We start from the raw sequence: 14324 nt of genomic DNA, 5'->3' as shown, positions 1-14324 counted from the left end.
TCAGACAGGCTGAAGGGCTTTATCCTCTTGTTCTGCTTTCCTTTGGCTCTGGAACCAAGAGTCTGATCGTTTTAGCTGGCTATGGTGGAGCGCGCCTTTAATCCCACGACTGGGGATGAAGAGAGGCCGAGTGATTTCCTCCAGTTCAAGGTCAGCCTGGTCTACACATAGAGTACCCAGGACAGCCAGAGTTCTACAGTGAGAGTGAGTTTTAAAAGAAAAAAAAAAGAAAGAAAAAAGGGAAAAAAAGTCTTTCAGTTGTTTGGCAGGCCTTGTGCAAGGCTGATATATCTATATTCCTTTTGCTTATTTTTTGGTTATTTGAGACAGGGTTTCTCTGTCTACCCCTGGCTGTTCTGGAACTCACTCTGTAGACCAGGGTGGCCTTGAATTCAGAGATTTGTAGCCCTCTGCAGCCCAAGTGCTGGGGCTAAAAGTGTGCACCACCATGGCCCAGCTTTTATTTATTTTTTTCTTCTTTGTTTTCTGGTAGATTCCAAGTGTGAAAGGGGCCAATAAATTGGGCAAATCCAGGCAAACATTTCACTGATGTTTCAAATGCATGAAAGCAGCAGCAGAGGTCACTGGCAAACATGAGATAAACAGGTTGGAAGACGAGACCAGGAGCTGTTCTTTATCCGGTCCTCCAACGTGTTTGTTGAAGGCAGAACCAGCCACAAATTCTCTTGAAGCTATTTCAGACAGTTCATTTTTAATATTTTTTTAAAAAAATACAAAGGAAATTAACTCTGTAGGTCAACACAATTAGGGGAAGGAGGGAAAAGTGGAATTCCAGAGCAAAGGGAAAATGTAGCCCAACTTAGGCTATCACCTTCCCAAACTTGCTATAGTAGTAATGTAAGAATTTCACCCTATGGCAGACACAGGGAGCCTCGAGCGGCAGCTCAGGTTCCGCTGCCCTTGATTATTTTGTTCCAGGATGAACAGAACACACTCTGAAGACAGGTAAAGAGAACGTAGCAGGAGGAGAACTGAATGTACCACACACAGAGAAGTGTGCCCTTAGAACAACAGGGCAATAATCAGGTACCCCCACCCCCTCCCCAAATAAATAGCATGGAAGGGCAGTAATGTAGTAGCACGTGAGTCACCAGAAGTTGGTCTTTCACCCATTCAAAAACAAACACTGCCACGGTGGCATGAGCCTGGTGGGGACTAAGACGATTGTAAAGTCACAGGTACTTCTGTTTACCACAGGTTGATTGAACGCTGCACATTTACACCCATACCTTATTCTAACTTTTCTTCCACTGTTATCTCTTAGTCTCCAGTGCCAACATGGTACAATATTCTACATTAGAAAGACCATGGGGATTCAATCCGAGGCGCGTGCATTAAGAGATGGCAGAGTCCAGGAAACACTTCCCAGGTCGGTGTCCTGGGACCTGCAGCTACCCCGGACAAAGAGAGACCAGCCGGCCTTCAGAGAGATCAGCAAGTGATGACATCCAAGAAGGGAAGAAAGTTCTGAAACTCAAAACCAAAATGGCCAATGAAAATATTGACAACACAGTTGAAAAGAACTGCATTCCATTAAAATCTCATGAGGTCACCAGTCAGACATACACAACTTGAAGGATAATATTCAAGGCGTCCAAGCCCAGACTATGATATCGGACCAGGTGTATAACCTTAAAGACAATAAAAAGGTGCAAGCAACTGCAGAGAAGCCCAAATGGGATGCTAACATGCCTAAAAAACGAGTACTTGGCTACTGTCACGGTCAGATGGTTCAGTCTAAGATTAATTTATTTAGAAAGCTCGTGAATGTCAAAGGAGAGAGTCCTGCAACAACCAAAAAACTTCCCACTACTGTGTCTAAAGCCTCAAAGGCTCGGTCTGCACCTGGAAACGCCGTCAGTATAAGAGCCTCAAGTGTGACTGCTGCCGCCACGTTTGTAAACACTCAATCTGTGAGCACTACGTCAAGGAACACCCTTGTGCGACCACTGTTAGAAGCCTCCACAGTAATACCCAGGGCGCTGGGAAACAGGGCCCTGGCAGGACCCTTGCCAATGTTACAGTCAGAAAAGGGCCCCTTGAAAAAGACTCACTGCGATCAGAATGGGTTCTCCCTGTTGTCGATACCATCCTCAGGACACAAAGAGAGATAAGGCACCATCAAGAAGCATAGCATCTGAAGGTGTAGCCAGGACTAATTTGTCTAATACCAGACTGATAGAAAAGTCGAAAGCTATTGACCAGCGCAGGCACTCAGCAGCAGGAGAAGCTGTCCATAGAAAATTCACAGAAGAAAGAAAAGCTCGGATGACTGAGTGGAGAACTGGCAAAAGGAAAGGGCTAAAAGGCCTCCTAACTTAATAGCTAATCAGTCTGAGCCACAAGGACAAAACAAAAACCCAGTCGAGTCCTTTTGGACTACCAGGGCAGAAGAAGATCAACAGGGATTATTTACTGAAAAAGTAAACAAAACAATTTCTCAATGCCTGAACCTGATTAATAATAAGGGATGGCCAAAAGAAGAAATTTTAGACACAGTGAATGACCTGATTCATAATATTCCAGATACCAAAAAAACTTGTTAAGTATTGGATATGTCTTGTATGTATGGAGCCAATCACAAGTCCTATTGAGTCCTATGAGAAGACCACTCTGGCAGGGGCTCAGCCTATTGAAGAGATGCGCCAAACAATCATAGATATTCTAACAATGAAGAGTCAAGAAAAATTTAATTTGGGAGAAAATACTGAGGAGGCTCATGAAACCAAGGGACATAGCCAGGAAGTAAAAATTGAAGACACAAGTGTCACTCTAGAGCCAGGAGATCCAGGAGCGGAAAACGAGTGTCAGAGGAATGTTCAAGTTTGTGAAAACAGCCAAGACAAGAAACAAAGGATCCAACCAACCATTTTATAACCCCTGATTCAAAAACTGCAGCAGGCTGCCTAATTAGATATAATGTATCTTCTACACCATGCTTGCAAAGATTGAAGAAGATGCAACATGGTAAAAAGTCCACATTTAAAGAGCTACTAAAGTTTTTCACACCTGTGAGGCATTCAAGAGAAGACTTCTCAATTGCCTGACATGTTAAAAGTCCAGGACCTTTCTGTATCCTCACTGGAACAGCTGTCTGAGTTGGGGGAGGATGCTTTCATTTGCTGTCCTAAGGCAGCTCTGTGCCCTCTGTTCTGAGACTGACCTAGCAGGACAGAAACAGTGCTCCTGAGCAAGGGGGGCTGTATGATTCCTGTGGTGGTTTCTCATATGCAGCAGGTCTGAAGCTGTCCATATGCCTAATATGTTAGCTTCTTCACTTTACTAATTACTTACAGCAATGAAGCGTAATCAGAAAATGTAGTTTATATAAATTTATATTTTACATTGACTTTTTACTTATGTTTATAATAAATATCTGTATAATGTTCTAATGACATTTTATTTATTGATTGACTTAGTTAATGCTGGAACTGACTTTAGGACCCTACTATGGGGCTACAGTCTGCTGCAATATGCATTTATTTCAGCAACTACATTATGTGGATTCAGAGTGTGGTCCCAATAGAGCACTGCCCTAACATGTGCAAGGCTGTGGATCCAGTCCTTAGCACTGCAGGAACAAATACTGTGACCACAGTAACCAGATTTATACCTTGCCTCTGAAATACACTCCTAAATTTTTAAAATAATAATAAAAAAGAAAGACCATGGGGTCAAATAATATGTACTCTCCAGCCTTCCAGTTTACACTTCAGTGATCTGGGTTCACTCACATTCCATTCAGTTCATGCCACTTAATCCAAATCTCGACAACAACCATGTCCCCGAAGTGAGAGTAGCATGACTCTCTCCTCTTGCCCTCTCAAATTTTAACAGTGATCTCTCGGTTTCCTCCAGAAAGGAACTGTGGTGGCTGGAGCTACTTTTGTATTTAGAAAAGATACGTTTGTTTCCGGTGGGGGGGAATTACTTTCATTTTTACCAAGTTTATGTAAGGTGATATCCTTCCAGTCACCTAGGATGAACACTGTCTACACTTAGCAGGCCATACTCACCTTAATTCTCTGCAATATATGAAGCACAGCATACATACATACATACATTCTCCCAAGCACACTGTAAGTTAGAAACTGTAAGAAAGTGCTCTGCAGACCAGAGAGAGATGATCTGGTCCCTCACATCCACACATGTACTCTCTTCCCTTGAGTACCTGTCACCCACCCTTCTGAGCAGCATGACCCGTGTGAAGGAGAGTGCGTATCAAGTAAGTACAATCATCACAGCACTGGTGCCTGTAGTCAGCCTGTGCACACAGCGAGAAATAAACATTCTGGAAAGGATCCTTGATTCTCCCACAATCTGTTCCGTGGAGTAGTCATTAGCTCCAGCTGGTGTTCAAATAAGTTACTTTTCTCGGAGAACACACACGCCAGCATCACAACGCTGGGTTCCCATGGAGGCCACTACTTCCCAGCTGTCGATGATTGGGTCATAACACTCAATGCTACTCAGCAGAGAATTCCCATCATATCTAAGAGGGAGAAAAAGCAAAAGAAATGAGGTTGTCATTCCTTTACACACAAGTCCTACATTTAAAGTATCCCCTGGAGCTGGTCGGACAGCTTAGCAATGGGGCACTTGCCCACCACATGCAAGGTTCCGTCCCCAGTACCTGGGTGGGAGTGAAACAGTCCCAGCAGTTCTTCCCCTACCACACACATTACACTTCTTTCCAAAATGGTGATTGCATCAAATGGATTCTTGCCTTGGATATATAATTCTATCACACTTTCAAAATCCTCACCCTGCAATTGCATACAGTCTTCCCCGAAGCACTGTGGCTCCTACATAGCATCGTGGAGTGGTCATACTCGTGACGGTTGTCCAGGAATCAGTGCGAATGTTGTAAGCTTCAACAGAAGAAAGGTGGGCTGTACCATCAAACCCCCCCACCACATAAATATGGTCATTCAGCAGGGCTACTCCAGCACCTGGAGAAAGAGAGGGGTGGCAAATGAATGGTACTAAGCCTATCATGCGAACCCAGTAAGAAAGCATGGTCACTAGGCTCAATTGTGGAGAAGGCGAGGGACGCAGATGTAAGTAAAACAGGCCTAGAAAAGTGCAATACAAAAATGTTATTCCATGCATTGATAAACCCCTTGGCTAGGACCTGAAATTATAACTGAGGGACTGGCATGGTTCTCTTCTTCGCGTTCATTGACTTAGTCCATCTCTCTTCAGTCGGAGGAAAGGGTGTTAGTAATGGTGGAAGCACAATGGCCATGGTGCTGCTGCGATTTCTGTCCAGACGCAGTTAACTGGACCAGCAGTGCTGCTGTTACACCACAGCCCACTCCACATCACGAGTTCTCAGCTGCTGCTGGAATGAACCTCTACGGTAGCATACTTGCCTAGTACATGCAAGGCGCTGTGTGCAATACTCAGAATTAAAAAAAAAAGATTTTATCCTTGGGTATTAGAGAGTTTACATAATTTACTGTCATTTATTTATCAGGCGTATGGCACGCATCTGCAATCCCAGTACTCGGGAGGCTGAAGTCGGTGTGACCTACAAACTACATATAGTGAGATCTTAGATAAAAAAAAAAATCATGGTGTAACTGGAAGCCAGAGCAGGAGGACAACCTTACAGCAAGCTGTGCACCAACCAAGACTATACAGTAAGACCCTCAAAACAAAGTCCAGGAAGGATGCCAGGTGGTGGTGGTGCACGCCTTTAATCCCAGCACTTGGGAGGCAGAGACAGGAGGATCTCTGTGAGTTCGAGATCAACCTGGTCTACAGAATGAGTTCCAGGACAGGCTCCAAAGCTACAGAGTAATCCTGTCTCAAAAAACCAAAAAGTCCAGGAAGAAGTAGTGGATGACACCACCTTTAAGCCCAGCACTCACGGAGGCAGGTGGATCCCTTGAGTTCGAGGCCAGCCTAGTCTACAAAAGTGAGTTCCAGGACAGCCAGGGCTACACAGAGAAACCCTGTCTCAGGGAAAAAAATAGTCCAAAGAGTTTTAAAAATCAAAGATACAAAACTCAACACAATGAAAGCATTGATTTAAACATGTACTTCACACACAAAGTTGTGCAAGCTAGACAAAAATGCAAGAATAGAAAAAGGCACTAAAGAACAAGTAAGAAATTTCTGTCTTCAAATTTATAATCTAATTCAAAGTTTAAACTGTCTTTACCTAGCATTTATAGAAAGCAGAGGTGAGAGAGGCCAGACTGTGCCTGTTCACAGTGAGTCTATGGCAAGCGAGAAGTACAACTCCTCTGACCCCACAACCTGTAACTACACCAACACCCCACACCTCGGGACTGTCAGCACCTTCATCCCATTGCAGATTTGGTCTTACCAGAACGTTTGGTGGCCATGGGTGTAACATTAGTCCAGTGTCCTGTATGGGGATCATATTTCTCAACTGAATTTAATATATTCAAGCCATCATATCCTCCTGAAAGACAAAGCAAAGAATATTTCAGGAAGAAAGGCAGATGCTCAGGCTCATTTTTGTTGGTCTTTGGTGAGTAATTCAACTGACTCAGTTTTAGTTCTTCCAGAGTTCCAGCTCAAATACGCAACACCCTACATTTTGCTTACAAGAAAAATATAATCCTATTCATGGACAACGTATTGGGATAGACCAGAGCTCTTGCTGAAGCAAGTACATGCACTTAATTCTGGTAAAAGTGATGCCTTCCAGAGTCTGCTAAACATTGACCTCTCTGCATCCCACATCCCAGACTCATACCTAGACAGTAGATTATTCCGCTGGCCACCACTAGTCCTGCACCCTCTCGAGCTGTCTGCATATCTCCCAGCATGCTCCACTGATCAATGTTTGGGTCATACCGCTCCATACTTGTATGACGCCTGCTTCCATCAAAGCCTCCAGAGACGTAAATCATGTCTGCTCAGAATAAACAAATTAGACTATTAAGAATGAGAAATTAAAAAAAAAAGAATACAAAATTACCCATTGTTAAGATGGAGGGTCACACACGTGAATGTAATTACAGCGCCTGGGAGGTTCAGGCAGGAGTTCAGGAGTGTAACCCATTGTTCCCCTGGCCCCAACATAGGATTTTCTCATTGATTATTTGGGAATTTCATTTACCACTGAATATATGGGCAACACAAACTCTACTTGGTGTATTTTTTTTCTTAAAATTTTCTTGGGGAGGGCACAAGTACAGACCTGGGAGGAATGTGAATTGAGTATGATCAGGGTGCATACTCTTTCTTTCCCTTAAAGAAAACTGAGCCCGGGCTGGAGAGATGGCTCAGTGGTTAAGGGCACTGCCTGCCCTTCCAAAGGTCCTGAGTTCAGTTCCCAGCAACCACATGGTGGGTCACAACCATCTGTAATGAGATCTGGTGCCCTCTTCTAGCCTGCAGGTATTACATGCAGACAGAGTACCAAGAATATTGTATACATAATAAATAAATAGATTAAAAAAAAAACGAAAACTGAGCCCTTTCCCATCACTCTGATGGAAGTCATCAACTGTGAAGAGCTACATTTCAGCATTTTATTACAAATTTTTCAAAAATGTATTTATTCATTCATTTTCCAAGATAGGGTTTCTATGTGTAACCCTGGCTGTCCTGGAACTCACTCTGTAGACGAGGATGGTCTCAAACTCACAGAGACCCACCTGCCCCTGCCTCCCAACTGCTAGGTTAAAGATGTATACCACCACTGCCCAGCCAGATCTATTTTTATTTTATGTGTATTTATGTTTTACCTGTATGTATGTTTGTGTGAGGGTGTCGGATCCTGGAGTTACAGAGATAGTTGTCAGCCGCCATGTGGGTGCCAGGAATTGAAACAGAGTCCTCTACAGGAGCAATGATCTTAACCACTGAGCCATCCCTTCAGCCCCATTATCCCAGATTTTAAGAACCCTCTTCAATGGCTTCCCGTTTAGACTGTTTCTTTTCTTTGGGGTGGGGGTGGGGTGTAAGGCCAGTTTTGACTAGAGACTAAGTTCAAGGCTAGCCTGAGCTATATGAGATCTTATCCCAAGCAAATAAATTTCTTAGTATTTCTTCAAGTTGATTTTTATTATTTCTTAAATTTCCCATTTTATGTATATGAATTGTACATGGAACTATATGACCCTACATAAGGACATTGTAAAAGTATATTTTTACATTATCGTAAAAGTATATTTGTACTCTGAGCATTTTCCCTTTATGTGGTAAGTTATTTAAGTCTCAGAAGCAAGAAAGACAGAACAAAGACTTTAAAGTCTGGCATGGTGGCTTATGCGTAAACCCAGGAGGCTTAGGTAAAAAGACTACAGGTTCAAGACCAGGGTGGGCTACATAGTGGTATTTAATGAAACACATCTCAATTAAAAAATTATATATATAAACCAGTGTAAGCCAGGAGTCCAAGGTGTGGTGGTACAGAGTCCTGAAAACTCAGCACTAAGTAAGGCTGAGGCAGAGGTGGGTGGATTATGAGTTTAAGGTGAATCTGAGCTTTATTAAATAGTGAAATTGTTTCAAGAGAAAAAAGAAAAACAAAAACAAAAATAACCAGAAAATAATGGTGCATGATGACATACTTAAATACGGAAAAGCATCTGAGGACTGCACGAATGGAGTTTATGAGAACATAACCAGCGCTTTTACTACACAGCACACTGGAACTTCAACACTCAATTTTGTAGCCAGTTTCAGTTAATAATGACATATCATAAGGTAAGAATGAGCATTTGAACGGAGACATTTATCGGATGTCATGCTCCCACAGACAGTAGAAGGGGTAAGAGCAATAGTGCAGCTAAAAGAAGATGGAAACACCATCTGCCACCAAGCCTACCTCCCAGTGTGGTAGCTCCAGCAAGGCCTCGTCGCACATTCATAGGGGCCACAGAATACCAGACTCCATCTTCATCTGCTGTGTAGTCTAGACATTCCACTGAGCTGAGGCGGGAACGGCCATCATACCCACCAATTACATAGATCCGATCATGCAAGGACACTGAGGCCACATACCGTCTTTTCCGAGTGATGCTCTATGGGTTTGGGAGAGAAGAGAAACAACAGCATTACCGCTGGGCAAGTCCCAGTCCTGCCTTTTCTTTCAATACCCTGCCTCTTTCTATCCTCTTTGCCAATAGAAACCTCCTTGTGGCTAAGGGTCATCCCAAAGGGGCTACAAGGTGACTGCCCACAGAGTGAAATCCTTCGACCGCATTCCAATGTTTACAAAAGAGTTCATGGCACTGGGCCAAGAGATCGAATGTCCTTCCCTAAGAAAAGTACTGACATACTGCTAATCCAAGAGCCAGGACTGAAATACCCTAAAGGGTAAGAGTGGCCAAAGATTTTCCATGTCTGCTCAGAGATGGTTCTTGTTGATGCAGTACTGAAATCTGAAGGGAGACACAAACTTAGGATTTCAGTTAGACAGAACAACCCTGAGTTCAGTCTAGCACAAGTTGCTCAGTCTAAACTAAGCTGGGTGTGGTGGTGGTATACAGACCTGTAATGCCAGCCATTTATCAGCAAGAAGCAGGATTGCCCCAAGTTCAAGGTCAGCCTGAGATACACACTGAGTATCAGGCCCAGCCAGCAAGACCCTATCTCAAAAAACCATCTAGATGTAGTGGCTCACAGTGCAGCGCTGGCTCTAAGGAGGGTGAGGGAGGAAGAAAGTCTACAAGTCTGAGGCCAGCCAGAGCTACACAGAGACTCTGTCTCAAAAAACAAAGCAGAAAGATGGTTTGGTGAGTAAAGTAAATATACTGCCAAGGCTGACAACCCAAGTTTGACCCCTGAAAGATCTCTGACTTCCACACACATGCTATAGCACAGGCATGCTCACACATGTGGACATACATTAAAGAAAAGAAGAGCTGGGCAGTGGTGGCGCACACCTTTAATCCCAGCACTCAGGAGGCAGAGGCAGGTGGATCTCTGTGAGTTCGAGGCCAGCCTGGTATACACAGCGAGTTCCAGACAGGCTCCAACGCTACAGAGAAACTAAGTCTCGAAAAACCAAACCAAAACAAAACAAAACAAAAAAAAAAACAAAAAAAAAAGAAAAGAAAACAAGAAAGAAACACAGGAAGAAATAGGAAAAATCCAAGAAACAACCACTCCCACCCAAAGAAAAGAAATTTTTTTACTCTCAAAGCTGATCATTTATGATCTAGTGTCAGCAACCAATGACACTTAAACTCTGCCAAATACAGTTCCACCATGACTTACTGGCAAAAAGCTCCACTCCTGTGTCTTAGGGTCATATTTCTCTACCACATCAATGGGAGACTGCTGGCTTCCGAAGCCCCCAACCACCAGAAGCACCTCATTGGCTCCTAAGGACAAAGGCAGGAAAAGGCAGGTTACTTCATCTTGCCTAAGTAAATACAGGGAAATATAAGTACAAAGGTTCAAATAGGTTAAAGACGTCTTTTTTGGTGGCACTAGGTATTGTACCTAGGGCTTCCATGTTCTATCACTAGGTAACCATTCCGATCCCACAATTTTTTATGTTAAGGTCTGAAGAGATGGCTCAGCAGTTAGCACTAGCTTCTCTTCCAGAGATCCTGAGTTCAACCACATGGTGGCTCACAACCATCTGTAGTGAGAACTGGTGCCCCCTTCTGGCCTGCAGACATACATGCAGGCAGAACACTATATACATAATAAATAAATCTTTAAAAACATTTTGTTTTAAATGTTAAGACAGTCTCACTAAGCTGCTCACTCTGTGCACAGCCAGAAGGGTCTCAGTTTCCCACACAGCTAGCTGACAAGCGTGTGTCACCAGGCCCAGGCAGGAAGCCTTAGTATTTGTAGGGCTGTGTGATAGGAAGCTATCTATTTTTATATTGTGTATCGATCTATTTGAGGGTGAGGGTGTGTATGTGTTGGAGTGTGTGGGGGGGCATGTGCGTGCCATGGGTCCATACTGCTCTCTGACGCCTGGAGCTGTGCAGTCAGGCTGGGCAGTCTCCCCAGCCTGCTCGGGGCCTCCTCTGCTCCACTGCAGCACTTGACTCACGGGTTCTCACGCTCCTGCCGCACTTTACCAGCTGAGCCATCTCCCCACCTCAGGAGGTACTTCTTTTTGTTTGCTTGTTTTTCAAGACAGGGCTTCTCTGTAGCTTTGAGTCTGTCCTGGAATTCACTCTGTAGACCAGGCTGCCTACCTCTGCCTCCCGAGTGCTGGGATTAAAGGTGTGCACCACCACTGCCTGGCAGAAAGGTACTTCTTTCTGAGGCTGTAACTCCAAAGCTGTCCACAAGTGCCCCTCCATCCAACACACAAAATGTTAAAAAGAACAAAGGAAGAAAGCTCTTTTATTTTCTTACGATAAGTAACATTCTGTACATCAAACTTTCCTTCTCCTACAGTCTTATTTCTAGCCATGGCTCTCTTCAAAGGGCAGTCTTAGCAGAGTTCTCCTGGGCATCTACTCTGTAAACTCATGAAAACCATTTGGTGCACTGGACAATCCAGGAACTAATGGGCTTGTAAACATCGTGTCTGGCAGATGGTGGTACTGCATACCTTTAATCTCAGATAGAGTACTCATACACAATATACATCACTTTATTATTATTATGAGCTACAGACTCCAGACAATATTTTTAAAACAACGAAGGTAACCACATATTTACTGGAATAATGCTGAGGTATGCAAATTAAACATGAATTGCTAACTATCCTGCATTCCACCTGTGGTAACCCTGCTGAAGGCTGAGTGTCATGGGTCTTTGCTTCTACAAATGAGCTTCTTAAGTGCTGAGGATCAAACCCAAGGCCTGCCATTTGCAATAAGCACTCCATCATGAGCTATACGCCCAGCAATGTCCCAAAAACGACTGTTGTTTTATCCTTAGATGTGTAGTCAGCACAGCTTGGTGCTCAGTGGCACAGGCTTGCGGTCCAGATACTTCGGAGGTGGAAGCAAGAGAAGTAAGAACTTTAGGTCTGACAAGGTTACAGAGAGAATTTCTATTTCAAAAAGAATAAAAAGAAGAAAAGAAAAAGCTGGGGCCAGGGAGCTGGCTCAGCAGGAAAAGGTATTTACCACCAAGCTTGAGAACCTCAAGTACGAGCCCCAGGACCCATAAGGAGGAAAGAGAAGTGACTTTTGCAAGCTGCCCTCTGATCACCACACACACCAAGGTAATAAATAATAATAGGTATTATTATTTAGATATCGTTTCTTTAAACGATAAAAGTCCCAGCTATGCATACATGACTCAGTGTTTTGCATAGTTCCCTAACACCCCACTGTATGGTCATATTATAATTCATTCATTCTTCTACTGATAGAACTTGGTTTGTATATCTTTTTTTTAATCAATAATTTATCATAAACATACTCATCCTTACATAATAGATACACTGGTAATTATTTCCCTCCCCCCATTCCAACAAGAATTCTTAGAATAAAGGCAATATATGGCTGGTATAATTTTTCCCTTGGCTTAGTAATATGAATATTTGTAATACTTTTTTCATTCATTCATTCATTTATTTATTGTTTTTCGAGACAGGGTTTCTCTGTAGCTTTTGAGACTGTTCTGGAACTGACTTTGTAGACCAGGCTGGCCTCAAGCTCACTAAGATTTGCCTGCCTCTGCCTCCCGAGTGCTAGAATTAAAGGCGTGTGCCACCACCATCCTGCTATGTAGTACTATTTTTATGATTAGAAAAGCTAGCATATATTATAATTAGAGAAAGAAAATGGGTGTGGTGACTCATGCCTGTAATCCTGGGATGTAGAAGCTGAGTCAGGACTGCTTGAGTTCAGGGTCAGCAGGTCGACAGTGAGCTCTAGGCCAGACAGGACTACAAGTAGTATGAGAGCCCATCTAAAAACAACGGAACAAAACAAATCCTCCAAACCAAAAAAGAAACAGAAGTTAGACCAATGTTTTCCTATAACTTATTGTTACACTTTTATTTATCCCTTAATATATATTTTTGTATATAGCTTATGATATATAGAACACATTTTGTCATCCTGCAGGAATTAGTACCTTTCTTAACCATTTTTGGTAGGTTTTTTTGTTCAATGCTCTTCTTAATCTCTGAACCATCTCTCCAGCCAAGTATTTTTTTTAATTTATGTATTTTTAATGATTTATTTATTTTTATTTTATGTGCACTGGTGTTTGCTCACCTCCATGTCTGTGTGAGGGTGTCATACCTTGTAACTGAAGTAAACATGAGCAGTGAACCCAGGCCTTCTGGAAAAGCAGCCAGGACTCTTAACCAGAGTCATCTCTCCAGCCCCATGTGTTTTTATTTATGTATGTGCATGTGTTCCTGCATAGATTTATGTGTAGTACAAGTGTGCAGATACCTGTGGAGACCAGAAGAGGGCCTCAGATCCCCTGAACTGGAGTTATCAGTGGTAGTGAGCCACCTCATGTGGGTCTTTTGAAAGAGCAGTAAGTGCTCTTAACCCTAAGCAATGTCTCAAGCCCCAGTTCTTTTTCTCCCTCACTCCTCTCTTTAAATATGCATCTTTAGAGGCTGAAGAGATGGCTCAGAAGTTAAGAGCACTGTGCTCTTCCAGAGGTCCTGAGTTCAATTCCCAGCACCCACATGGTGGCTCACAACAGTCTGTCTGTAACTCTAGTTCCAAGGGATCTGATGTCATCTTCTGGCCTCTATGGGCACTGGACACATATGGTACACATACATGCATATAAGAAAACACTCATTCTCTCTCTCTCTCTCTCTCTCTCTCTCTCTCTCTCTCACACACACACACACACACACACACACACACGTGTGTATCTCTGTGTGTGTGTGTGTGTGTGTATATATATATATATATATATATCCTTAAAAATAAAGTAAAACTAACCCTCATTTTAGAGGTAAAAGCAGAGAAGCAAGTAAGTTTTGTTTTGTTTTCTTGAGACAGGGTCTACTACATAGTCCTGGATGCCCTGAAATCACTGTGCAGACCAGGCTGGTCTTGAACTCAAGAGATCAACCTGACTCAGCCTCCTTAGTGCTGGGATTAATGGTGTGTGCTAACATACCCAGTTAAGATCAGATAAACTGCTATCACCAATTAGTCACTGGTAGAACTTAGATCTGGACCTATGTCTGTAAAATTATAGCTAGCATCGGTACCACTTCTGTGACAATAACTGTCCTAGCCTTTACCTACATTTCTTCATTTAATCACTAACTTTGTTAGAGCTACGTTGCTTCCCAGTTCACAGATAAGGCAACTGAAGCACAGACATGTTAAACTTCCTTCTAAGGTAAATGGTAAACTGGAAATCTGTACCACAAATCTGGCCTCAAAAGTCAGGATTTTACATAT

The 14324-nt window shown here is 43.0% G+C and overlaps 1 protein-coding gene and 1 pseudogene across 1 annotated transcript in view; one reads left to right on the top strand and one right to left on the bottom strand.

Annotated features, from left to right (window-relative positions):
- Positions 1–693: 693 nt before the first annotated feature.
- Klhl12 (kelch like family member 12) overlaps positions 694–14324 on the bottom strand; it is a 39055-nt gene continuing 25424 nt past the window's right edge. The window contains exons 7-12 of the mRNA XM_075988034.1: positions 10231–10337; positions 8837–9032; positions 6755–6913; positions 6359–6457; positions 4787–4973; positions 694–4513 (exon numbers count right to left, since the gene is read on the bottom strand). Of these exons, the coding sequence (XP_075844149.1) occupies positions 4387–4513; positions 4787–4973; positions 6359–6457; positions 6755–6913; positions 8837–9032; positions 10231–10337 (875 nt within the window). The 3' untranslated portion in view covers positions 694–4386. The remainder of the gene's footprint in view (positions 4514–4786; positions 4974–6358; positions 6458–6754; positions 6914–8836; positions 9033–10230; positions 10338–14324) is intronic.
- On the top strand, positions 1363–3177 carry LOC142858583 (cytoskeleton-associated protein 2 pseudogene; annotated as a pseudogene).

The sequence above is a fragment of the Microtus pennsylvanicus genome, chromosome 10 (assembly GCF_037038515.1).
Source record: "Microtus pennsylvanicus isolate mMicPen1 chromosome 10, mMicPen1.hap1, whole genome shotgun sequence".
Taxonomy (NCBI): domain Eukaryota; kingdom Metazoa; phylum Chordata; class Mammalia; order Rodentia; family Cricetidae; genus Microtus; species Microtus pennsylvanicus.
Note: the sequence above shows the minus strand (reverse complement) of the source record. Positions and strands in the feature narration are given on the sequence as shown.